Source organism: Lithobates pipiens, unplaced genomic scaffold (assembly GCF_037356315.1).
Source record: "Lithobates pipiens isolate NorthernLeopardFrog02 unplaced genomic scaffold, aLitPip1_a1.2 Scaffold_13, whole genome shotgun sequence".
Taxonomy (NCBI): domain Eukaryota; kingdom Metazoa; phylum Chordata; class Amphibia; order Anura; family Ranidae; genus Lithobates; species Lithobates pipiens.
This window is the reverse complement of record NW_027507718.1, coordinates 95,626,864-95,651,655: the sequence shown is the minus strand read 5'-3', so window position 1 is coordinate 95,651,655 and position 24,792 is coordinate 95,626,864. Positions and strand designations below refer to the sequence as shown.

Sequence of the window (24,792 nt, the reverse complement as noted above, 5' to 3'; positions counted from 1 at the left end):
TTATATTATAATTTATGATTTCATTTTTCAAACTTTATCATACCTGGGATGTCTACTAGACTCTGGTTTGAACAGATTTAAGAGCGTTATTCCTAAGAATTGCAGGACTACAATATAAAACGCCAAATTTTCATCCAAAATAATGGTACCGCTTTTAGCACCTAAAACCCAAAATAATCGTACCGCCAGGGAGGTTGAGGAAGGCTGCAGAGTGGACTTTTGAAAGTTGATTACCAGGCCGAGGGCCTGAAGAATCTGGATAGTTATTTTGACGTTTGCAGATAGTTTTGAAGGATATAAGTCTTTAAGAAGCAGATCTTCTGGTTACCCTATGACCTGAATGCTCTGATTTATTAACCCCCCTGACGGTATAGTCTGGCTCGGGGTGGAATTTCTATGCCAAAATCGGTAACCCCGAGCCAGACTCGGGACCGCATCACTGGATCCAGGAGGAGGTTTACTTACCTTCTCCCTCGGATCCAGCAATGTCCCCGCGCTGTACGAGCGAGCCGTGTCTCGATCGATTCATCACATCGCTGATCTCCGTGCCCTGCGAGCGTTGCGATGCACGGGGACGGAGATCGGCGCCAAATTCAAAAAATTAAACACACAGTATACATACAGTACAATGTAATCTTACAGATTACATTGCTGTATGTAATAATTTCACATCCTCTTTGTCCCTAGTGTCCTGCATGCAGTTTTATAATAATAAATAATATAAAAACTGTTCTTTCTGCCAGGAAACTGGAAATTGTCCATAGCAACCAAAACTGTCCCTTTACATCAAAAATGGTTTTAGACCAGCTAGAAAACAGCGATAATAAATTGTAATCACTCGCAGAATTGAGCGATAGTGATTTGTGGGGATATCCGGCATCAAATACTGAAAAGTAATGACAGTGACAATTCTGCAACTCAGCAAATTTCAGTGTTTTTGATTTGATTACATTATTGAATAATTTTTATTATTGTTATATTATTATTTGGTATAACTATTTATAATTATTTATTATATTATAATTTATAATTTTATTTTTCAAACTTTATCATACCTGGGATGTCTGCTAGACTCTGGTTTGAACAGATTTAAGAGAGTTATTCCTAAGAATTACAGGACTACAATATAAAACGCCAAATTTTCATGCAAAATAATGGTACCGCTTTCAGCACCTAAAATCCGAAATAATCATACCGCCAGGGAGGTTAAGTGAACGAGCAGGGGTTCAAGCACCTTTGTAAATTCTCTGGGGGAGGGTGGGTAAATCTGTAGATACGCATCTTAAATGTCTACTGATATTCTCCTTGTCTCAGAGAGGCAATTACTGAGCTTGCAGGGTCCATGAGTAACTGTCAGGGATCCACCAGCACGGGATGTGCGAGTATGTGTGCATGTGCGTGACGGGTGCGAGCGCACGCATTCGCGCTAGCGCCGTTTGGTGCCAATGGCCCTTTAAGAGAATTGCAGCTACACTTGTGCAATGCTGTTCGTCTGCAGCTTGTACCCTAGTTCTTGACTCCTGCTTATTTGATCCTGTGATTACTGACCTGGCTTCAGTCTGACTACTCTGATCTCTCCTGCCCTGATCCGGGCTTGCCTGACCCTGCTTTGGACTTTCTGCCTGATCTCTGTTGCCGAACCATGCCTGCCATCTGACCTTGCTCCAGGCTGCTGTATCTGCCTGCTTGCCTACCTGATTGACCCGGCTTGCCTGACTATTCTTCTTCCTCTGAGTGTGCTTTATCCTATCCAGATCCTGTACCCGCTGCTCTGGCATCCGCCTGTTCTGTGGTCGCTGATCCGCTGTCACCTCAGCCATCTCCTGCAGTTTCAGCTTTCCTTGAGGACCTTCACCTTGCTCTCATCAGCTGCTGCAACCTGCTCAGACACTCCTACCCCACTGTGCTCGGGGGACCACTGTCTCCATTCCAGTGGCCCCTGAACGTGAGTTGTAAGAAAGGTCTTCTCCTACCAAGTCAGGCTCATCATAAGGTACCTAACAGCAACTTTGGAAACGTGTTTAGGGATTTTAGACCCAGAATAGGACAATGCCTCCATTGTGTTTTGGTACCATGAACAAGATTTAAAATAATTCTTTGCATCTGTCTTATAGAGGAACCAGAACTACTCCCTGGGACAAGATTGTTCAGAATGGTCAACAAATATAGCCCCATAAACACTATCAGATTTTCTGCTGATTTTTTCCTTCATGTTTACCAAAACCATATATGAGGTCAAACCTTAGGAGTTTCAATTTGTATGTAATCAGGCAGGCCCTTGCACTACATGGTTTTGGCAAATCTGAAGACAAAAATAAGCAGAAAATCTGATAGTGTGTATGGGGCTTATGACTGTCTTTGGGCAGATATTAGCTAATTTACCAGAAGAAACCAGTGAGGTAGAGTTTGAAACTCTAATTTGTACACTTTTGAGACCATCAATTGAATCCATGGGTCTGTCTGGGGCATCTGTGACCTGGCGTGATTGAAGGAGTCCATTCATTGTATCTGAGGCCTTTGGAGCAGACTTGGGGTAATTGATTAAAATGGGTGCAGGTGTGCATAATAACCAATCAGCTACTAACTCCAGCTTGTTAAATTAGGCTTTGCAAATAAAACCTAGAAGCTGACTGGTTAATATGCACAGCTACACCAGATACTGAGTGCACCCGATTTAGTAAATCCCCCAATGTGTTCCAAGTCTTCTGCCAAAAGCAAGAGCTGCATTTTTCCTTTGAAGATGAAGATTGGGAAGAGTGCCCCCTTCATTTAGAGGAGATAGAGGCCCCTGAGAATAATGGCTTTGAATCTTTTGTGGAAAAGGGGCTTTTTTTTTCTCCAGTGACCTCTTTTATGAACTTGCCAAGTACATTACCAAAGATATGTCCTCCCTGGAAAGGCATAGCAAGTGGCGTGTCTTATACAGGAGCTTCAGCTCCTGTAAAAGGCAGAAATTAGTCATTCTGGAATTTTTTTTTGTCACGATTTGTTCTAGGGCATCAACAAAGAAAAGAAGGGAAGAAGACAATACTTATCACTGTTCTGTCAGAGCTTGGTCCTGTAATATAGGATCCTGTTGATTGTGCATTGCCCTATTCCACTTAGCTGTGACTGAAACATAAACTGTAGCAATAGCCAGTTGCAGGGTTGGAATGAAGGCACAGCTTAAATTGGGACAGTAAATTGTTGATGGCAGAGTCTACTATCGGAACAGTCCGCTTTTTGTGTATTCTTTTTCCACTGGTTATAGCTTGGCAATAAATCTCGAAGGAGTGAAAATCTTTCCAGGAGTACCCAAATCGTCATAAATTGCCCATTCTATTCGCTTTACAGATCTCTTAGTACCTATAGGGGCATGGTGCAACAGAGGAAGTTTAAGTGTAACTTTGCATGGCACAAATGAGCATGTCTACATTGGTAAGGATTTTGAATTAAGCCATGGTATTAGGTGTATTGAAGCATGGGGGTCAGAAATCTTGCACAGACAAAATCTTGATCTGTCTCCAGATCCTTTTTTATTCTCCAGTTTCTACCACCTCTAGAGCAGGTATATATAGTCACTTAGGTAGTGAAGGTGGGGATGGACAGTGCCTTAACAAAGTATTCATACCCCTTGAAATTTTCCACATTTTGTCATGCTACAACCAAAAACATAGATGTATTTTATTGGGATTTTATGTGATAGACCAACACAAAGTGGCACATATTTGTGACATGGAAGGAAAATGATAAATGGTTTTAAATTTTTTTTTTACAAATAAATATATGAAAAGTGTGGCGTGCATTTGTATTTAGCCCCCTTTACTCTGATACCTCTTACTAAAATCGAGTGGAACCAATTGCCTTCATAAGTCACCTAATTAGAAACTAGATTCTACCTTTGTGTAATTTAATCTCAGTATAAATGCAGATGTTCTGTGAAGCTCTCAGAGGTTTGTTAGAGAACCTTAGCAAACAAACTGCATCATGAAGCCAAGGAACACACCAAACAGGTCAGGGATAACATTGTGGAGAAGTTTAAAGCAGGGTTAGGTTATAAAAAAAAATATCCCAAGCGTTGAACATCTCACGGAGCACTGTTCAATCCATCATCCGAAAATGGAAAGAGTATGGCACAACTACAAACCTACCAAGACTTGGCCGTCCATCTAAACTGACAGGCCAGGCAAGGAGAGCATTATTCAGAGAAGTCTCCAAGAGGCCCATGGTGACTTTGAAGAAGCTGTAGGGATCCACAGCTCAGGTGGGAGAATCTGTCCACAGGACAACCATTAGTTGTGCACTCCACAAATCTGGCCATTATGGAAGAAAGCCATAAGAAGTACTGTTTGCAGTTTGTGAGAATCCATGTGGGTGACACAGCAAACACGTGGAAGAAGGGGCTGTGGTCAGATGAGACCAAAAGTGAACTTTTTGGCCTAAAAGCAAAATACTTTGTGTGGTGGAGAACGAAAACTGTCCATCACCCTGAACACACCATCCCCACCATGAAACATCATTGTGACAGCATCATGTTGTGGGGATGCTTTTCTTCAGCAGGGACAGGGAAGCTGGTCAGAGTCGATGGGAAGATTGATGGAGCCAAATACAGGGCAATCTTAGAAGAAAATCTGTTAGAGTCTGCAAAAGACTTGAGGCTAGGGCAGAGGTTCAACTTCCAGCAGGACAACTACCCTAAACATACAGCTAGAGCTACAATGGTATGGTTTAGATCAAAGCATATTCATGTATTAGAATGGCCCAGTCAAAGTCCAGACCTAAATCTATGACAAGATTTGAAAACTGCTGTGAAATGTGGTTTTACAAAGTATTGGCTCAGGGGGGCTTTTAAGATATTTATTTGTAAAAGAAAAATTGAAAACCATTTATAATTTTCCTTCCACATTACAACTATGTGCCACTTTGTGTTGGTCTATCACAGAAAATCCCAATAAAACACATTTACGTTTTTGGTTATAACATGACAAAATGTGGAAAATTTCAAGGAGTATGGATATTTTTTCAAGGCACTGTAGCTTGGACTTTTTTTGTAAGTTTTTTTCCCCCACTTAAATGTTGTCCTGTGTGACCCTGATAGGCAGAGAGAGTAGCCTATGTAGAGCTTCTCAAGCTTGCATGGTTGCACAATGCTCCACTGATGTGTAAGCATATGTGATTGATCACTACAAAATGCTACTACATGCAACCTGTGTTGCTTACTCCATAGAAAGTTATTTGTTTCATCTGTTTAGGGATCAACTGCAACACCTAGTGATTATTACTAGCAATTCTACTAAAATAAGGCCTCATTCACATGGGAGCAACGATCTGTAAAATTTTTTTAACCACACGCAATGCACGGGTGTTCGTTACAGACCCATGCAGGCAGTCTGTCAAATCCGTGACAAACAGCCAGCTGCACAGATCTCCACACACATTCTGGAATGTACATCTATGCAGGTCCATTGCATGGATCAGGAGAAAGACTGTATCCTGATTGTTACAGAGGACCCACACTAATGTACACTATGGGATGTGCGTGGAGTTCCACAGAACACCTGTGCATTCCACTGAAGTGAAGACAGCTCCTATGCATGAGTGTACAAATTTGTACACCCATATGAATGAGACCTTAGCTGCTAAAATATTCTGTGAAACCACCTTTCACTGCAATTACAACTGGAGAGTGTCTGAACAGCAATTTTCACGTTTTGCCACAGATTTCCAGTTGGATTTAGGTCTGGACTTTGACTGGGCCATTCTAACACATGGATATGTTTTGATCTAAACCATTCCATTGTAGCTCTGGCTGTATGTTTAGGGTAGTTGTCCTGTTGGAATGTGAACCTCCGCCCCATTCTCAAGTCTATTGCAGACTTCAACAGGTTTTCTTCTAAGATTGTCCTGGATTTGGGTCCATCCATCTTCCCATCAACTCTGACCAGCTTCTCTGTCCCTGCTGAAGAAAATATTCCCCACAACATGATGCTGTCACAATCATGTTTCATTGTGGGGATGTTATAATAAGAGTGATGTGCAGTGTGTTTTCCACAACATATAGCGTTTTGCTTTTAGGCCAAAAAGTTTAATTTTGGTGTCATCTGATCAGAGCACCTTCTTCCACATGTTTACTGTGTCCCGCACGCGGCTTCTCGCAAACTGCAAATGGGACATCTTTTGGCTTTCTTTCAACAATGGCTTTATTCTTGCCACTCTTCCATAGATGCCAGATTTGTGGAGTGCACGGCTAAAGCCGCGTACACACGGGCGGACTGTCTGGCCAACTTAGTCCGTCAGACAATCCGACGGACAGTCTGTCCTACTTTCGAATGAACGGACTTGACCACACACGGATGCAAAACAGTCCGTCGAAAGTTTGCGCGATGACATGTACAGCACGTATGACGGGACTAGAAATAGGAAGTCCAATACACAGCAATGCAACCTTTCGCCGTGTAAATCCTTTCTGAGCATGCGCCATACTTAGTCCGTCGAACTAGCCTACTCACGAGCGGATTGTCCGCTGAAACCAAAATACGACGGACAATATTACGGAAATTCCGAAATACTTAGTCCGCCAGACTGCACGCTGAAAAAGTCCGCTGAAGCCCACACACGAGCGGACTGTCCGCTGAAATGTGTTTCGACGGACTAAGTTGGCCAGACAGTCCGCCCGTGTGTACGCGGCTTAATAGTTTTCCTGTGGACAAATTCTCCCACCTGAGCTGTGGATCTCTGCAACTCCTTCAGAGTTACCATGGGCCTCTTGGCTGCTTCTCTGAATAATGCTCTCCTTGCCTGGCCTGTCAGTCTAGATGGATGGCCATGTCTTGGTAGGTTTGCAGTTGTGCCATACTCTTTCCATTTTCGGATGATGGATTGAACAGTGCTCTGTGAGATGTTCAACGCTTGTTTTTTTTATTTTTTATTTCTAACCTAACCCTGCTTTAAACATCTCCACAACTTCATCCCTGACCTGTCAGGTGTGTTGCTTGGCCTTCATGATGCAGTTTGTTCACTAAGTTTCTCTAACAAACCTCTGAGGGCTTCACAGAACAGCTGTATTCATATTGGTATTAAATTACATACGGGTGGACTCTATTTACTAATTAGGTGACTTCTGAAGGCAACTAGTTCCAGTAGATTTTAGTAAGGGGTATCAGAGTAAATGGGGCAGAATACAAATGCATGCCACACTTTTCAGATATTCATTTGTAAAAAATGTTGAAAAACATTGTTTTATTTGTGTTGGTCTATCACATAAAATCCCAATAAAATACATTTATGTTTTTGGTTGTAACATGACAAAATGTGGAAAACTTCCAGAGGTATGAATACTTTTTCAAGGCACTACTACTACTACACATGATTCCTTTTTTCCCCCACATACTGTCTTTGTGCTTGCACAGTTACCATGGGAAACAATTCCCTAAATTTCAAGTATGGATCTATTGAGGTCTATTTACACTTATGCTATTGAACAATGTACCTGGGTTGGTGCGATGCAGTGCCATTCATTCTGAATTGCACTCCTGCTTCCTTGCTGATGGACACGCAATGCAGAAGAGTGCACCTTGCAGCAACAAACTAATGCCGCATACACGCTGCCGGAATTTCCGATGGAAACAGTCCGATGGGAGCTTTTTATCGGATTTTCCGACCGTGTGTATGCCCATCGGTCTTTTTCTGTCAGCATTTCCGACGGATGGTCTTTAGATTGAGAGCCTGTTCTTAACTTTTCAGACGGAAAACCTTTCTATCGGATTTTTCGATCGTGTGTATGTAATTCTGACGCATGTTCAGAAACAATACAACGCATGCTCGGAAGTATTAAACGTCCCTTTTATAGTGCTGTCAAACGTGTTGTATGTCGCGGTGTTATCGACCGTCGGAATTTGGTGTGACTGTGTGTAGGCAAGACAGTTTGAGCGAAATTCCGTTGGAATTCCAACGGGAAAACCATCAGAGCTTTTTCCAACGAGAATTCCGATCGTGTGTATGCAGCATTACATGCACTGCACTCTCAGAAAATGTACATACAACCTTTTTTCTTTTGCTGCGTTCTGGTGTATTAGCCAGCCAATGCAAATTGGCTAACACACCACAATAGTGAATGGGCTCTTACCTCCTCTACTTGTGTTTTTCACTTTGTTTTGCAGGTGGAATAACCTGTAGAGGAGAACAGCCAGTGAAACATATTGCTAATTCTTGGGAAAAAAAATTCCACATTACATATCCCAATTTAGTTATGTGTAAATAACACGGAAACAACTTTTTGTCTAAATCAGTTTAACCGACTCACATCATGGATAGACTATGCACCCATGCCAATGGATTTTCATTTGTATTCTCACATAGTTAATACAATCTTAACAAACTAAATAATTTGGCAAGCATGAGGTGCTGCTATCTCTGCGAGCATGAAGTCTCCCAATTGTTAACTGCTCAAGGAAACTCAAGTACATTTTGACAAAAAGGAAACATCCACAATCAGAGGAAGAACAGGGTGAGGCTTACAATAATAATTATTGCGAAAAAATCTTTTAACTTTAGTCAAGCTTGATTAAAACTTCCTTTTTTCTGATAAGCTATCCCATGTACTGGATTGCATTTTTGTGGTTATAGTAAAGTTGTAAAACAGCAAAAGGAAAAAAATAAAAGTTTGGTTTAAAATAGTTGGTATGAATAGAGTGGTTACCCATTTTTTATTATGGCAAGGAACATGTATGAATTTGGGCTCTTCATGTTTATGGGTGCTGTCAGACTGTACTAGACATCCCCGGCCAACTGATCTTGGGGGAAGTTGTTGAATGTTTTGGCCAATATCTAGTGTTTTCCCAGAAGGTTGGCACTTAAGTTTCTGACTTCTAGCCTACCTTACTGTATAAACATAAAAATTAAAGCTTGGTTACACAATTAGCACAGGTGACACAAGCTCTTTTAGCTTTTGGATCATGCCAATGCCTCCAATCACCGTCTAATGTCAAAACACTCTAAAAAATGTTAGTAATATATTTTCTCTAAAGATATCATAAGGATTAGCTAGTCTTTAAGGCTAGGTTCACACCATAGCGATGCGGGAACGCCGCGAATCCGCGGCGTTTTCCCGCATCGCATGCCTCCCGCCGGCAGTTCACACTGCCCTATGCGGACTGCTGGGAGTGTCAATGAAATGTTAATGACACCCCCAGATCCATCCGCATATCGCAGTGCGATCTGCACACTCGCACAGGAATCGGATCGCATGGTGTGAACACCCATGCGATCCGATTCTGCGGCGGACCAAAAAAAGGGTCCCGTGCGAGTTTGTGGCGGGTGCGATGCGAGTTCAGCCATACTATCTGTATGGCTGAACTCGCATCGCTACAGAGATCGGATGTGATTTGCACTGCAGTGCGGTGCGAATCACATCCGGATCTCCCACCCGCAGCAGTGTGAACCCAGCCTAAAGGACATACATTTAAAAAAAAAAAAACATATGCGATACATCTCTGCAATACATAATGCACATTTTCCCACGTTCTAACCATTAAAGACCTTGCAAGTAGTGAAAAATGTTGATCTGCCAAAAAACGCAACGGCTCTTACTTTCCTGTCGTGGCGGACAACAAACAACCTTTTTGTGGACCAGTGTGGTGGACCAAATGGTGTTTTTTTTACTAAACTACTGTATCCTCCTCTCTCCTCATTTCCACAACACATGAAATAATGTTTTCTACAGCCCAAGAAAAGAACTAGGAGGGATTAATTAATCTCCTTTATATTATGAAGTGTGCACAGGATAGTTATACATTTCTAACATGACCAACAGGTATTTTTGGCACTTATCAAACAGGAATGACAAAACACTTTTATTTGTATATTTAACAGACCAAAATGTAGCAAGTCCATTGTTAGGGTTTACATACACTTAGAATTTACCAGTGCCAACTCATTTACTTCTTTTCTATTTGAAATTGTGAGGTTCTTGGTCCTCATCTTTCTTTCCTTTACTATCTGGTGAGTCAAACACTTGGACTTAAGTAGGGTTGATTTACTAAAACTGGTGAGGGCAAAATCTGGCACAGCCGTGCATGGTAACCAATCAGCTTCTAAATTCAGCTTGTTCAATTCAGATTTGAAAGAAAAAAAAAAACTGGAAGCCAATTGGTTACCATGTAGAGCTTCACAAGATTTTGCACTCTCCGGCTTTAGTAAAGCACCCCCAATATGCTTATCTAAAGTTTTCCTGGCACTTCACTGACATCTAACTTGACAGCCCTGAAACAACCCTCACAAATGTCCCTAAACCATTTTTGTCCAATGCAGTGCAGGTATGTTCACATCTAGAGTCAGGTACAATGTTCATCGGTGTGTTGGATGACCACTAAAAATAAGGGATGCTCCCAAAAATGCATGTGCAACGTATCTTACCAACATGTATTAACCTGCATAAAAATACATAATAATTTGCCCTTAAAGGGAATGATTTTTCTTAAAGCAAATAGACTGTTTTTCTTTGCAAGGACATTTTCACTTTTCAGGATACATTTCCCTTAGCTTAGTGAATGAGGTGAAATTTTGCCAACATCCATCATCCAATTGTGTGCAAGCAAAATTATGTTTTTTTAATTATCCTTGCATGTGGGTATTTTTGTACAAATGCAATTTTCATGGCATTTACAAAACTAAAGGAACATTTCCGTGCAAAGTGTCTTTAGTAAATCAACCCCATAGGGCCTTCAGATTCCTTTCAATATTCTCTGCACACCTTTCTACTACCACCACTGTTCAGATGTGACTAGAAAAGGTGAACAAAATAAGGGAAAAAAATCATCTCAATGTGTACACAGTGAGGCTTGGTGTTCTCTCTTGTTCTACCTCACCCTGCTGAGCTTTGTAATGGCCTATAAGTGTCATATTAGATACAGCTATGAAAAACCGATAAATATGTGTGTTTATAGGCTTAATAGTACTCCAACACAGAGCATAAGATTGTGCAGGCAGAACACAGCTTGGTGCAGTCTTCTACTTAAAGTGGGGTTCCACCCTAAAGTGGAACTTCCGCTCATCGGAACCCTTCCCCCCCCTCTGGTGTCACAGTTGGCACCTTTCAGGGGGGAGGGGGTGCAGATACCTGTCTAAGACGGGAGTCTATGCCTCTTCCTATGCCAGTGCGCTGTCTGCTGGGACACACACGGGTCCCAGAGACAGCGCGGACCATTCCTATTGCGCTGCGCGACTCGCGTATGCGCAGTAGGGAACCGGGAAGTGAAGCCGCAACACTTGACTTCCTGATTCCCTCACCTAGAATGGCGGCAGCAGCAGCCGAGAGCTGATCAATCAATCGGCCTCGGCTGCTGACATCGCTGGATCCTGGGACAGGTGAGTGTCCATTTATTAAAAGTCAGCAGCTGCAGTATTTGTAGCTGCTGGCTTTTAATATATATATATATTTTTTTTACTGTGAAATCCCTCCTTAAAGCTGATGTCCTTGATTCATGTCACTTTAAATAGTTTGTTTGGACCAAGCTGGTCTGACTATTTGCTTCACTTAGTGCTGCAGGGTCTCTAAGCATTGAATGTACTGCATGTAATTTTAGCTACATACAGTATACAGTGCTAGGTACCGGCTGTGAAACATTGCTGGCTTCCCAACCTGAACAAAACTGCCTGGCTAAGCATCAGTTAGCCATTTAGCTTTGTCTTCTGTGAGTAAATACAAAACTTTCTCTGATTGGCTGAGTGGGAGGGGCAGGCTGATGACGCCACGCTCCAACTGGGCCAATTAGAGGAAGCTTTGTATTCATTCATAGAATATAAAGTTGCCTATGAATGGCTGAGCGCCACTCAGCCAGACTCGGTTTTGTTACAGGTGTTAGACGGGAAGACTTCTTCAAAGGCAGCTTTGTATTCTGCGAATAAATATAAAACTTCCTGGGATTGGCTGAGTGGGAGCAGTGGGCTGATGACGCCACACTCTGACATGGCCATTCAGAGGAAGCTTTGTATCCTTTCACAGAATACAAAGCTGCCTATGAATGGTTGGGCACCACTCAGCCAGACTCTGTTGCAGGTGTGAGTGTGGGAAGACTGTCTTACAGCCAGAACCCAGCACTGTGTACTTGTATGTTGCTGAAGTTACATGCCGTGCATACAGTGCTTAGAGACACTGCAGCCCTTAGTAAGGCAAATAGTTTGTTTGGGCCAGCTTGGTTCAACAAACTATTTAAAGTATCATGAAACATGGACATCAGCTTTACCCATATTTTCTTTGCTTAAAAGTGTCCTTTTCAGTAAATTCAAGGTAATGCAGGCACCAGGTACATTGATACACATGTCACAGTGCTGCAGCACAGACAGGCATGATGAAAACAGAAAAGGGTTCATTTCTGAGCAACAATGACTTCTAAGTGGCATTGCCACTTGTTATTACACACATACAGTACATATAACAAACCAAAGCACTTGAAACAGATGCAGAGGGGTTGAGTTAATAAAACTGGAGAGTGCAAAATCTGGTGCAGTTCTGCATAGAAACCAATCAGCTTCCAGTTTTTTGTCAAAGCTTAATTGAACAAGCTGAAATTAGAAGCGGATTAGCTATAATTTTGCACTCATTTTAGTAAATAAACCCTGTAGTGTCTGTAATAGAAAAAAAATCCTAAGTCAGTGGAAATGATTTCTGCTTTGTGTATTTGTTAGCCAAGTCAGCCCATAGAGGAGTCGGTTTCTGTCATTTGACTAGTGGGTTGAATGAAAAAAACTGACTCGATTCCCTCATTCACAATCTTTGCTGAACTGGGCAAATTTTCGATTCATGTATGGGGCAGCTTAAGTCAATCAAAGCTGCAGCGTTCCAAGAGACAGAGAGATATCTCATGGTCCATGGATCTCTCTGGAATTATCTGCCCAGCTATTGTTATTAATGGAGTATTAACCTTCTGTAATGCATAATAATGTTTTTTGGTTTACTAAAAGGGGCATATTGGGGCTTCATGTTTGTAAATTACCCAAAATCAAGAAGCGTTTTATGTATTTAGCCTTTCCCTTGAGAATTAAATTTTGTAATGCTAAAAGCATACTAAAATTAAATATGGCTTCCACTTAGCCACAAAATCCATAAGTTAGCTATCTGAGTGCCATTGTTCTCAGATAACACATCAAGGACTCTGCACTGGCTTCATAAATAAATGTAGCTGTTGTTCAAGCCTCAAGATTGCCTTCCTTGATGCTTAAGTCGGGAACGCTGTATGGTCCCTGTCAGTTATGTCTATAGAAATCACTGAAGTGGTATAATTTGGGTGTCTTGCTGGAGAGGCTTGTAATTAAATGTCAAATGTCAGACAGGGCTGCTTCCCCGCAAAGGGATTTCTCATTTTCTCTCATTCACATCAGGACACTTGTACATTTTTTTCAAGCCTGACCTCTTAGTCAAAGTTCTTTGCAAATCGGAACCCAATTTGCATTAGAATTCGGGGGTAATGAAGTGCAAATCCAAAAGCATAAGTGAATAGCTTTTGCATTAAAACATGAGTAAACCCCTGCTTCAGATATCAATTAGGAACCATTTTCTATGATGATCTCACGGGCTCGATCGCTTCTTCCCAATTTACTAGTAAAAGTCAGAGACACAAAAACATTGCTTAGAAAGCAGATACTGTATTGCACAACTCCAATGAACGGATGACAACAACTTGGCAGAAACAATATTCACTTACACAAAAAAAACACACATGCTGAAGATCAATTTTATTAAAGAGAAGTATGGAACCCCTAATACTGTGGTTTTTGCTATCCTGATAGGAAAGAAAAAAACAGCCTTCACAAGCAAAACAGTTAGAAAATAACAATACCCGGCTTCTTTTACATTTTAACCTACACCGTTCGAGTAACTCTTACCCGCTAAATAACAGTCACACTGTACAAACACAAAACATGGTCAACACTGCCTTTTAAGGCCTCTGACTGTAAAAAGGTGCACAACAACTCTTTCTTTGTACCAAAAATGGGGGTCAAAAATATAATTATATATTAAACTGCTATTTTCTTTATTTACATACCCTATTCATAAATAATTAAACCAAAACTCGCTAGAGTGCCATGACAATTTATGGTAACGGATGTAGCAAGTGAGAAACTGATACATTATTGCTCTAACAGACACGTATTACTAGATATATTGTCAGAGCAGGCCCGGGCCCTTTATGCGGGCTCTATGTGCGGCTTCTTACAGGTACCACAAAAAAATCTAAAAAAAATAATGCTTGGCTTGTATTCCAAAGCATGGTGTTAAAAAGTGACGGTTGCTGAAGCCATTTATGCTCCACACACAGCAATCAAGACAGACATCTCCACAGGACATCACCTGGACTTGCCGAAAGCTTCCTTTAATCAAGAAAGATGCATTGCTTGCTTGTAGGAGAAATTAACAGTCTTAAAACCATAGTAAGATCAAGATTCGTTGGAGCCAATAGTTTACTACAACTAGGCTTTAAGCTGTCAGACTTGTAGCTCTAAAACCCCCTTTTCGACAGCAAGTGCTAACACTGCTAAACTTCAGTTTCTCTGGAAAGACAAAAAAAACTTTTTGAGAGAGCCACAACACTTCGTTATATAAGACTGTCAGCCAAGGATGACATTTTGTTCATTGATGACCCCAGGCATTGCTGCCACAAGGGAGAAAGAGTGAGAACAACGTACAAAACATAGAACTTTCTTCCAAATGCAAATTATATAGCAAACAATGTAGCTCCAAAACTGAATTTAATACAACATAACTATGTTTTATGCACGGAAACAAGTAAACACAAATGGCCTCGGGCTACGCTTATATCAGTTTGTAGTTTAACATCTGAATTGTCCATTTGAAATTTCTCCCAAATAAGCATTGCATTTTCAAGAACTCTTTACTTAGAGCACAAAAACCCTCCAAATCACGTTACATTTTTACCAAAGGCTTTTTTTAAAACCAGAAGTAGTGTCCTTTGTGAAAGCCGTAGTGCAACATCGTACATATTGTGAGTGCCCGTAATTGACGTTTCACAATGTCAGTGCTTGAATAGTCCCCCTGCAGTACCCTGCTGATTCATAGTGCAGCTGTGCTGTACTGGCAACAATGCTTCTTCACAGTCCCCTGTCCACAGGAAGGGGGGGTAGCTCAGTCTCTGGGAACCCTAAAGGGTTCGCACTGCTACAGGGTAGAGGAGTGATAAATGTTCGGCTCCTTTTATTGGAAGTTTCCGGGTGGTGTAAAAATGGATGACTTCTGGAACACTTTCAAAAGGAGGACTGTTCTGACCCAATACGTATTTTTCTTTGGTTTTTGACAGTTTCATGTGCATGAATCCTTGACTGCTCCTGTGGAAAACAAAAAAAGAAAAAAAAAAAAACACATTAGAACATTATAGCCATCCAATTTGTATAGGCTCAAATGTATTCTATAAATTTAGAGGGAAGAAAAGTGGCTGCACTGTCAACACTAGCCAATTAGGTTTCAACTGTCATTTTACTACAGCAGGTTGAAATAAAAAAGACGTGTGATTTTTTTGCTTGCTTCTATTGTTCATACTTGTAGCTGCAGACTTTTACTTTTGTAAAACCTGGGTGAAATGCCTTTTTAAGATTCATGAATATATAAATACACTATATTATAAAATTATTGGGATGCCTGCCTTTACATGAACTTTAATAGCATCCCAGTCTTAGTCCGTAGGGTTCAATATTGAGTTGGCCCACCCTTTGCATCTAGAACAGCTTCAATTCTTCTGGGAAGGCTGTCCACAAGGTTTAGGAGTGTCTATGGGAATGTTTGAACATTCTTCCATTGTGAGGTGTGGAGGAGAAGGCCTGGCTCGCAGTCTCTGCTCTAATTCATCCCAACGGTGTTCTATCGGTTTCAGGTTAGGACTCTGTGCAGGCCAGCCAAGTTCCTTCACCCCAAACTCGCTCATCCATGTCTTTATGGACCTTGCTTTGTGCACTGGTGGGCAATCATGTTGGAACAGGAAGGGATCTTCCCCAAACTGTTCCCATAAAGTTGGGAGCATGAAATTGTCCACAATGTTTTGGTATGCTGATGAATTAAGAAGCCAAGCCCAACCCAGTGCACAAAGCAAGTTCCATAAAGACATGGATGAGCGAATTTGGGATGAAGGAACTTGACTGGCCTGCACAGTCCTGACCTCAACCCAACAGAACACCTTTGGGATGAATCAGAGCGGAGACTGCGAGCCAGGCCTTCCTGTCCATATCAGTGCCTGGCCTCATGGTCAAACTTTCCCATAGACACACTCCTAGTGTGGACGGCCTTCACAGAACAGTTGAAGCTGTTATAGCTGAAAAGGGTGGGTCAACTCAATATTGAGCCCTACAGACTAAGACTGGGATGACATTAAAGTTCATGTGCTTCTAAAGGCAGGCGTCCCAACACAACAATCTAGTGTATGTTCATTCCGCTTTACAAGAAATTGTTAAAATGTTCCTTTCTACTAAGAGAAAGTTATAAATGAAATGCTGTGTCTATGCAAACATTCCATAGATAACTGCCAAGACTGGTCTGCACAACAGTGTCCTGACCTCAACCCGATAGAACACCTTTGGGATGAATTAGAGTGGAGACTGCGAGCCAGGTCTTCTTGTCCATATCAGTGCCTGACCTCACAAATGCACTTCTGGAAGAATGGTCAAACATTCCCATAGACACTCCTAAACCTTGTGGACAGCCTTCCCAGAAGAGCTGAATCTCAACTCTTCTGGTAACTCAATATTGAACCCTATGGACTAAGACTGGATGCCAATAAAATTCATGTGCCTGTAAAGACAGGCATCCCAATACTTTTGGTAATATAGTGTACTGTATATAGACATAGCATTTAATTAAAACCACGCAGAGTACTAAATGTGTCAAAAGAATATGTGGATAATAGAATAGCGTTGATTACATTGTAAACATTTGGCCAAAATGTATAATTTGAAAATGTAACCTTAGGTAAAAATAAAATGGGTAGAGAAGACAGGATACTTTTGGCATAACAAGGAGATAATTACAATTAAGAAATAAACTTATAACCTGGTGTTTTTTTATGATTCTTAATTAATGCTGTAAATTTTAACGAAAATTACAGACAGCTCACACTACATAAACAAAACTTTATAGCTGGCTACCAGTGTAATTACAGAGAGCAGAAATACAACGGAGGGACAAATGAATAGTTGGCAATATAGTTAAAGCTTTATTATATATTATCTAAAACGGAGGTGATGGGTTTCATTCTGCTGCTTCTAATAATTCGTAGACCCTGATAACAAGATCCCCACATTTAAGGTCTTGGCCCACAGGTTGTAATCTCTAAAACTCCATACACCTCCTTTGCCAGATGGTGATATCTGAAGACCATATTTCCAATGCTTACATTAACCACAGTCTAGTAAAATGACAAGTCACAAGTGCTAGCTGTCATTTGACAGTAACTGTCAACACTAAGCCCAAGTGCTCCCAGGCCCTTCACTGCCACTACAGATCTTGCCGTATACATACGCTGGGGAAAAACATTCATAAAGAGCCAGTCAGGTGGCTGTACAACTGTTTTACAAAAAATGCAGGGAAACACATTGGGGTTTATTCACTATAGGCAAATAAGCTGTTCACTTTGCTTAATGAATGTGGTATAAAGCGAACTTTGCAAAAAATGTCCAATCACATGCAAGGAAAATAAAACCTTTTTTTCTTTGCATGTGATTGATTTAAGGAAGTCAGCAGAGCTTTACCTCATTCAGCAAGCTGAAATTCTCTTGCACCTATTTTCCTTTAGTAAATCAACCCCAAAACTGTCTGCTGCAAACAAATCATAAGCTACTACGAAATAAATTCTTGAGCTCAGCATTTTGTCTCCCAGTATACATACATTTTAACAGAGCTTTTTTTTTATTTTATTTTTTTAGGTGGAACTTGGTGGAACTGAGTTCCACCACTTCTGTCTCAGACCCTTTGGTACCTGCTCACCACAATCACTTGAAAACACAGAAGTCTGGTTTCTGTGCTTACAAGTGACAGCTCTGCAGTCTGTGTGTAACAGCCCCCCCCCCCCCCCCGAACCCCCGAACTCTGCACTCTGTAATGCAATCCTGGTATTTAATGCCCCTTTAAGACCCCCCTACTGTTTGTGAAATCTGACCACACCCACTATTTGATGTGATTTGGAGGGGGGAGGAGTTTAGGGGGGGGTCATGGTTGAGTTCCAGCACCCATTGTTTGAGGAAAAAAAGCCCTGCAACATTTATCAATTCACAACATTTTAACACAAGAATATGAGTCTTTATTTTTACCATGTGACTCCAATTTTCAAATGTCATTTAACAATAGTCATAAACACAGAGATTTCTCTCATTCAGCCCACTGCATGGAGGAGAATGACTGTGCAAACTTTATGAACTGAAGCTAGTCATACATACATAGTTTTCTCTTGTATAGCCCATGGTCTGAATTAGCAGCATACCCTGCTGGCTACTGTATTCAAGGGACAGCACAATCGGCTGCCTGTATACCAGAACGGTGACTGCATCTGATAGGATGCAGCCCCTGTTTTGCCTTGTACACACGGTCGGAAATTCCGACAGAAAAGGTCCGATTGGATTATATTGTCGGAAAATCTGATCGTGTGTGGGCTCTATCGGACTTTTTTCGTTGGATCTCAAATTTTCTGACAAAAAAAATCCAAACTGACTTTTTCCGATCGTTTGTAGAGAATTCCGATTGGACAAAGTGCCACGCATGCGCAGATCAAATTACGAGACCAAAGCTATTGGCTACTAGCCTCAATGTAGTCCCGTCGTAACGAATGAACGTCATCACGTTCCGAACGATCGGATTTTCCGTCAACTTTGTCCAACCGTGTGTACGCAACACCAGTTTAGGAAAAAAATCTGTTGGAAAAAATATGACAGATTTTGTGATCGGAATATCCAACCGTGTGTACAAGGCATTTGTCTAACAATTTTCCATCCGGCTTCTTCAGTTTTTAAATCAAAGTTTGTTGGTGAATAAAAGGCCACCCTTGGAGTGAATTTCAGCCAATTTAGTAAATGGATGAAATTCAAACAGAGGATGGCTAGCTTAAAGCCCAACTTGAAAATGAACCTTTGCAGTTGGGCTGTACCCACACTCAGTGGTATTTAGGTTTTGTGCTGCACTAGGCCTGACTAAATTCATGCACCCTCTAATTTAAATATGACCCACCCTTCCTGTCAAGGCCACACCCCTTCATATTTCAGACCCACCCTATCATCTGTAAACCACACCTCTGCCAGACTCCCTCCCCCCCATCTCCCCCCTAGCAGCAAAAGTCCCCCCTTTCAGCATAACTCCTCACTCTTATATAACCCCTTCCAGTACAAACCCTTGCCTCTCCCTCCTTTCCCAGCACAAATCCCCCTCCCACCATAAAATCCTCCCCCATCTCTCCCTCACAGCATCGCCGTAGCTGTACGTCAGCGTAACTGTACGTGCCTGTGGGTCGAGTGGACTATGTCACCGGCAACCTGTGATCGCCTAGTAGAAAGGCAGAATGGCGATCTGCCTTTGTAAACAAGGCAAATCCCCATTCTGACAGGGGACATAACAGAGATCTACTGTTCCCAGTAATCGGGAACAGCAATCTCTGTCATGTCCCTGGCAGCCCACCCCCCCCCTACAGTTAGCACACACCTAGGGAACACAGTTAACCCCTTGATCACCCCTTGTGTTAACCCCTTCCCTGCCAGTGTCATTTTTACATTGATCAGTGCATTTTTATAGCACTGATCAATGTAATAATGTCACTGGTCCCCAAAAAGTGTAATTTGGGGTCAGATTTGTCTGCTGCAATGTCGCAGTCCCGCTAAAAATCGCAGATCGCCATCATTACCAGTAAAAACAATAATAAATAAAAGTCCCTAAATCTATCCCATAGTCTGTAGACGTGATAACTTTTGCACAAACCAATCAATATAAACCTATTGTAATTTTTTTACCAAAAATATGTAAAAGAATATATATCTGCCTAAACTGATAAATACATATATATATATATATATATATATATATATATATATATATATATATATATATATATTTTGGATATGTATTATAGCAAGAAGTAAAAAAATCATTGCTTTGTTTATCGCGAAAAAAAAAAAAAAAAAAAAAAATGCAGAGGTAATCAAATACCACCAAAAGAAAGCTCTATTTGTGGGGAAAAAAAAGGACATCAATTCTGTTTGGGTACAAGGTCGCATGGCCGCGCAATTGTCAGTTAAAGCAACGCAGTGCCGTATCGCAAAAAATGGCCTGGTCATTAAGGGGACAAATCCTTCTGGGGCTGAAGTGGTTAATAGACCCCTGATCTCTCCATAAAGAGAAGCTGTCACAGCTCATGCTATCACAAGTGATGTTGCTCATCCCTTGTGATATAAAGGTACAGTGAAAAAAATAAATAATAAAAAATACATACTGATTGGTCTGGTGCGCATATGTAAATGGCGACCGCACTACAAATGTGAGATATCACCGTGAATGTCAGAGTGAGAGCAATAATTCCAGTACCAGACCTCCTGTGTAACTCTAAACTGGTAACCTGTAAAGGCTTTTAAAGTGTCGCCTATGGATAATTCAATGTTCCATAGCTTGTTGCCATTCCACAAGCATTCGCAAGGCTTTGGTATGTTTTTACTCGGTGTGACATCCTCTCTTTATTCTACAAAAAAATTGCCATTATATTGAGTTTGTTTTCATTAAAATGTAAATGTTTTTTCCCTGAAAAATAGCATTTGATAAACTCCTGCGCAAATAGCATGTGACATAAAAAATTGCAACACTCACCTTTTTATTCTCCAGTGCCTCTGCTTAAAAAATATGTGGGAAGGCTGGCCGTAGGCCAGCCTGTATCTGTGGGAGGAGTCGGAGACTATATAACCCTCCTCCTCTGTCAGGGCCAGGGTTGGGGTTTTCTAGGTGGAGGCAGCTCATGGGGGAAGGGCTGTCCAGCTATCCCCCACCGCTCACTTCTCTACAGTCATGCTGGTGGAGAGGGGGGTGCGTTCCCCTGTCCTCTTCCAGTGTGGGGAGAGGGGGGGTGAGCTTGTCTTTGCAGAGCGGCGGTCGGCCGCCTCTCTCCCTCGTCCCTGGGTCCACTGGCTTGTGGTGGCCGCCCTGCCGTCGCCCCCCCCCCCTTTTTGGTTCGGCCGTGTTCCAGCAGGGAGGGGGGTTGCTTCTCCCGGCATTCGGGTACGGGGGAGGACGGGACGGTTCATCCATCCGTCCGTCCTACTTCCTCCCTTTGCCACCCACAGCTCTGGCTGATGTGCCGCCCGCCTCCTTCTCCTGGTGCTCATGCTGGGGGGAGAGGGGCGTCCTTCTGTTATGTTCCGCCTCTCGTTGGGAGGATGTTCACCTGCTCCACGAGGGAGCCACCCGCCAGCTCCGCTCTCCAGGCATCTTTTAACGGGGGAGCCGCACGCCTGGTAAGGGGAGGTGGAGAGAGTCGGCCTCCCCCTCTCCCCTCGCGGGTACGGAGCACCCGCCGTTTCTCCCCGTGGTCGACCGCGCCGCCTCCCCCTCCCTCACATATGCTCTGTTCCGATGATTCTCCTGGCGGGGGGGAGGGGGAGGTGGTCGGCCGCCCCATACACTCATATGCTGTACACCCGCCGATTCGGCCGTCCTTCACTCTCCCCTCCCTCAGCTCTCCGGCAGGCAGTCGGCTCGGTGTTCCTGCGGGGGGGGGGGGGGGGAAGGTGATCAGCTGTCCTTCGCCCACATTCTCCCCTCCCTCAGCTCTCCTGCGTGCAGTCCGCCCTTCCCACCGGTTTTCCCCGTGGGGGGGAGGGGGAGGTAATCGACCGCTCCCCTTCCCCCCTCACATATGCAGGGTACCCGCCGGTGCTCCCGTGGGGGGGGGGATAGGTATTCGGCTGCGCTGGCTCTCCCCCCCCCCCCCCCCCCTCACATAGGCGTTTTTCCTGTAGTAAGTTTTAGCACTGTGTGCAGGCTCTGACTGAAGTGATTTTAAACCTTCAATTATTTTTATCAACAAGCGTGTGGTAAATACCAGTAGCTGCATTATGTTTCAATTGATGCTGCTTTAGTCATTGCTTTCTGTCATAGCGTTCTGCCAGCGGTTTCTGTCATAGCGTTCTGCCAGCGGTTTCTGTCATAGCGTTCTGCCAGCGGTTTCTGTCATTGCGTTCTGCCAGCGTTTTCTGCCAGCGTTTTCCGTCATAGCGTTCTGCCAGCGTTTTCCGTCATAGCGTTCTGCCAGCGTTTTCCGTCATGGCGTTCTGCCAGCGTTTTCCGTCATGGCGTTCTGCCAGCGTTTTCCGTCATGGCGTTCTGCCAGCGTTTTCCGTCATGGCGTTCTGCCAGCGTTTTCCGTCATGGCGTTCTGCCAGCGTATTTCGTCATGGCGTTCTGCCAGCGTATTTCTGTCATGGCGTTCTGCCAGCGTATTTCTGTCACGGCGTTCTGCCAGCGTATTTCTGTCACGACGTTCTGCCAGCGTATTTCTGTCACAGCGTTCTGCCAGCGTATTTCTGTCACAGCGTTCTGCCAGCGTATTTCTGTCACAGCGTTCTGCCAGCGTATTTCTGTCACAGCGTTCTGCCAGCAATTTTCTGTCACAGCGTTCTGCCCAGCATTTTCTGTCACAGCGTTCTGCCCAGCATTTTCTGTCACAGCGTTCTGCCCAGCATTTTCTGTCACAGCGTTCTGCCCAGCATTTTCTGTCACAGCGTTCTGCCCAGCATTTTCTGTCACAGCGTTCTGCCCAGCATTTTCTGTCACAGCGTTCTGCCCGGCATTTTCTGTCACAGCGTTCTGCCCGGCATTTTCTGTCACAGCGTTCTGCCCGGCATTTTCTGTCACAGCGTTCTGCCCGGCATTTTCAGTCACAGCGTTCTGCCCGGCATTTTTCTGTCACAGCGTTCTGCCCAGCATTTTCTGTCACAACATTCGGCCAAGCATTTTCTGTCACAACGTTCGGCCCAGCATTTCTGTCATAGCGTTCTATCTAGCTTTCCTGTCATAGCGTTCTGGCCAGCATTTCTGTCACAGCGTTCTGTCCAGGTTTCGGTCATAGCATTCAGTCCAGTTTTTTGTCACAGCGTTCTGTTCAGCATTTTCTGTCATAGCGTTCCATCTAGCTTTCCTGTCATAGCGTTCTGTCCAGCATTTCTGTCACAGCGTTCTGTCCAGGTTTCGGTCAGCATTCAGTCCAGTTTTCTGTCACAGCGTTCTGTTCAGCATTTTCTGTCATAGCGTTCTGTCCAGCATTTCTGTCACAGCGTTCGGGCCAGCATTTCTGTCACAGTGTGCAGTCCAGCATTTCTGTCACAGCGTTCGGTCCGGCATTTCTGTCACAGCGTTCGGTCCAGCATTTCTGTCATAGCATTCGATCTAGCTTTCCTGTCATAGCGTTCTGTCCAGGTTTTGGTTATAGCATTAGTCCAGTTTTTCTGTCACAGCGTTCTGTTCAGCATTATCTGTCAACGTTCGGCCCAGCATTTTCTGTCATTACGTTCGGCCCAGCATTTTCTGTCATTACGTTCGGCCCAGCATTTTCTGTCATTACGTTCGGCCCAGCATTTTCTGTCATTACATTCGGCCCAGCATTTTCTGTCATTACGTTCGGCCCAGCATTTTCTGTCATTACGTTCGGCCCAGCATTTTCTGTCATAACGTTCGGCCCAGCAATGCTGTCATAGCGATTGGTCCAGCATTCTCGGTCATAGCATTCTTTCTAGCTTTCCTGTCATAGCGTTCTGTCCAGCTTCGGTCACAGCATTTAGTCCAGCTTTTCCGTCATAGCGTTCGGTCCAGTCTTTCCGTCATAGCGTTCGGTCCAGTATTTCCGTCATAGCGCTCTGTCCAGTATTTCCGTCATAGCGCTCTGTCCAGCATGGCGGTCATAGTGGTTTGCCCCTGGGTTCCTGTCATAGCATTCTGCCCGGCATGTCTGTCATAGCGTTCCGCCCCAGGTTATCTGTCAGTGTTCTGCCCCTGGAGTTCTGTCATAGCGTTCTGCCAGCATGTCCGTCATAGCGTTCTGCCCCGGGATTTCAGTCATCGTTCTACCCAGGTTAACTTTTAGCATTTCTGTCATGGCATTGTCGTGACATTTTTCTGTCAGTATTTCTGTCATAGCGTTTCTGTCATGGTGTTTCAACCTCTGTTTGGCTTCAGAGTTCTCAGAAGGGCGTTGTTCACTTATGACATATTCTGGTTAGGTTTGTCTGCATTGATTGTCATGTCTCATCGTATCTGTGTTCATGTTTGTACCGGGGTCAGTTAGCTAGGGCTCGCACATCGGGATCTGTCACGTCTACAGATCCATACGGGCTGAGGTTTCGTTATTAATGATTGTTGACCACAATCTTCTCGCCTGTATACCATACGTCATACGATGCATGTTCATTCACCACACCTGTACGTCTACCCACCACGGTCTGTGGGTACTCTAGGCCTGAGTTTCTGTTAATTACCTGTCTCTGCGCTGCAGGTTACTCGGGTTAACTCACCATTCACAACTCACACACGGGGGGGGGCTCATCATTAGGTTCATTCATGCGCCGTGGTCTTGACTTTTCTGCCATGTTCTCATTCTTAGGTAGGCAGAGGGGCGTTGTTGTTCTCATGTCTGGTTGTCTGTCTTTCCTTCTAGTTGCGTTTTCAGGTTGGGTCGTCTTGGCATCCATACCAATATCAACCATGCCTGCACTCACTTACAGATGTAATTTCGCCACTGGGCGCACCCTCGGGTTGGAAGCAGACGTAAATTTTCTTAGTTGACATCCTGTTGCATA

At 43.2% G+C, this 24,792-nt stretch overlaps 1 protein-coding gene across 1 annotated transcript in view; it reads right to left on the bottom strand.

Moving 5' to 3' along the window:
- Positions 1 to 13,695: 13,695 nt before the first annotated feature.
- SHB (SH2 domain containing adaptor protein B) overlaps positions 13,696 to 24,792 on the bottom strand; it is a 295,008-nt gene continuing 283,911 nt past the window's right edge. Inside the window, exon 6 of the mRNA XM_077475280.1 lies at positions 13,696 to 15,318. Within this exon, the coding sequence (XP_077331406.1) occupies positions 15,135 to 15,318 (184 nt within the window). The 3' untranslated portion in view covers positions 13,696 to 15,134. The remainder of the gene's footprint in view (positions 15,319 to 24,792) is intronic.